The sequence below is a fragment of the Habropoda laboriosa genome, unplaced genomic scaffold (assembly GCF_001263275.1).
Source record: "Habropoda laboriosa isolate 0110345459 unplaced genomic scaffold, ASM126327v1 scaffold6660, whole genome shotgun sequence".
NCBI lineage: Eukaryota > Metazoa > Arthropoda > Insecta > Hymenoptera > Apidae > Habropoda > Habropoda laboriosa.
The window spans coordinates 315-599 of NW_017106536.1; the positions used below are offsets into that span (position 1 = coordinate 315).

At 40.7% G+C, this 285-nt stretch overlaps 1 protein-coding gene across 1 annotated transcript in view; it reads left to right on the top strand.

The window, feature by feature from the left end:
* Positions 1-279, top strand: part of LOC108578311 (riboflavin biosynthesis protein RibD-like) — a gene marked incomplete at its 3' end in the record, with an annotated part of 545 nt that extends 266 nt beyond the window's left edge. Inside the window, exon 2 of the mRNA XM_017941615.1 lies at positions 13-279. Within this exon, the coding sequence (XP_017797104.1) occupies positions 13-279 (267 nt within the window). The remainder of the gene's footprint in view (positions 1-12) is intronic.
* Positions 280-285: the final 6 nt, after the last annotated feature.

Consider the following 285-nt stretch of genomic DNA (forward strand, 5'->3'; position numbering starts at 1 on the left):
CGTACACCCCCATGTGCAGAAGCATTGGTAAAAGCAGGTGTGAAACAAGTATTTATTGCCAATACAGATCCTAATCCGCTTGTTGCAGGCAAAGGTATTTCAATTTTAGAAGCAGCAGGCATACAAGTTAATACAGGGCTTTGTGCAGAAGAAGCTAAAATACTAAACGAAGGCTTCTTAAAAAAAATGGCAACGGGAATGCCATACGTTAGACTAAAAGTAGCTTCAAGTTTAGATGGCCGCACTGCTATGGCTTCAGGTGAGTCAAAATGGATTACAGGTAAA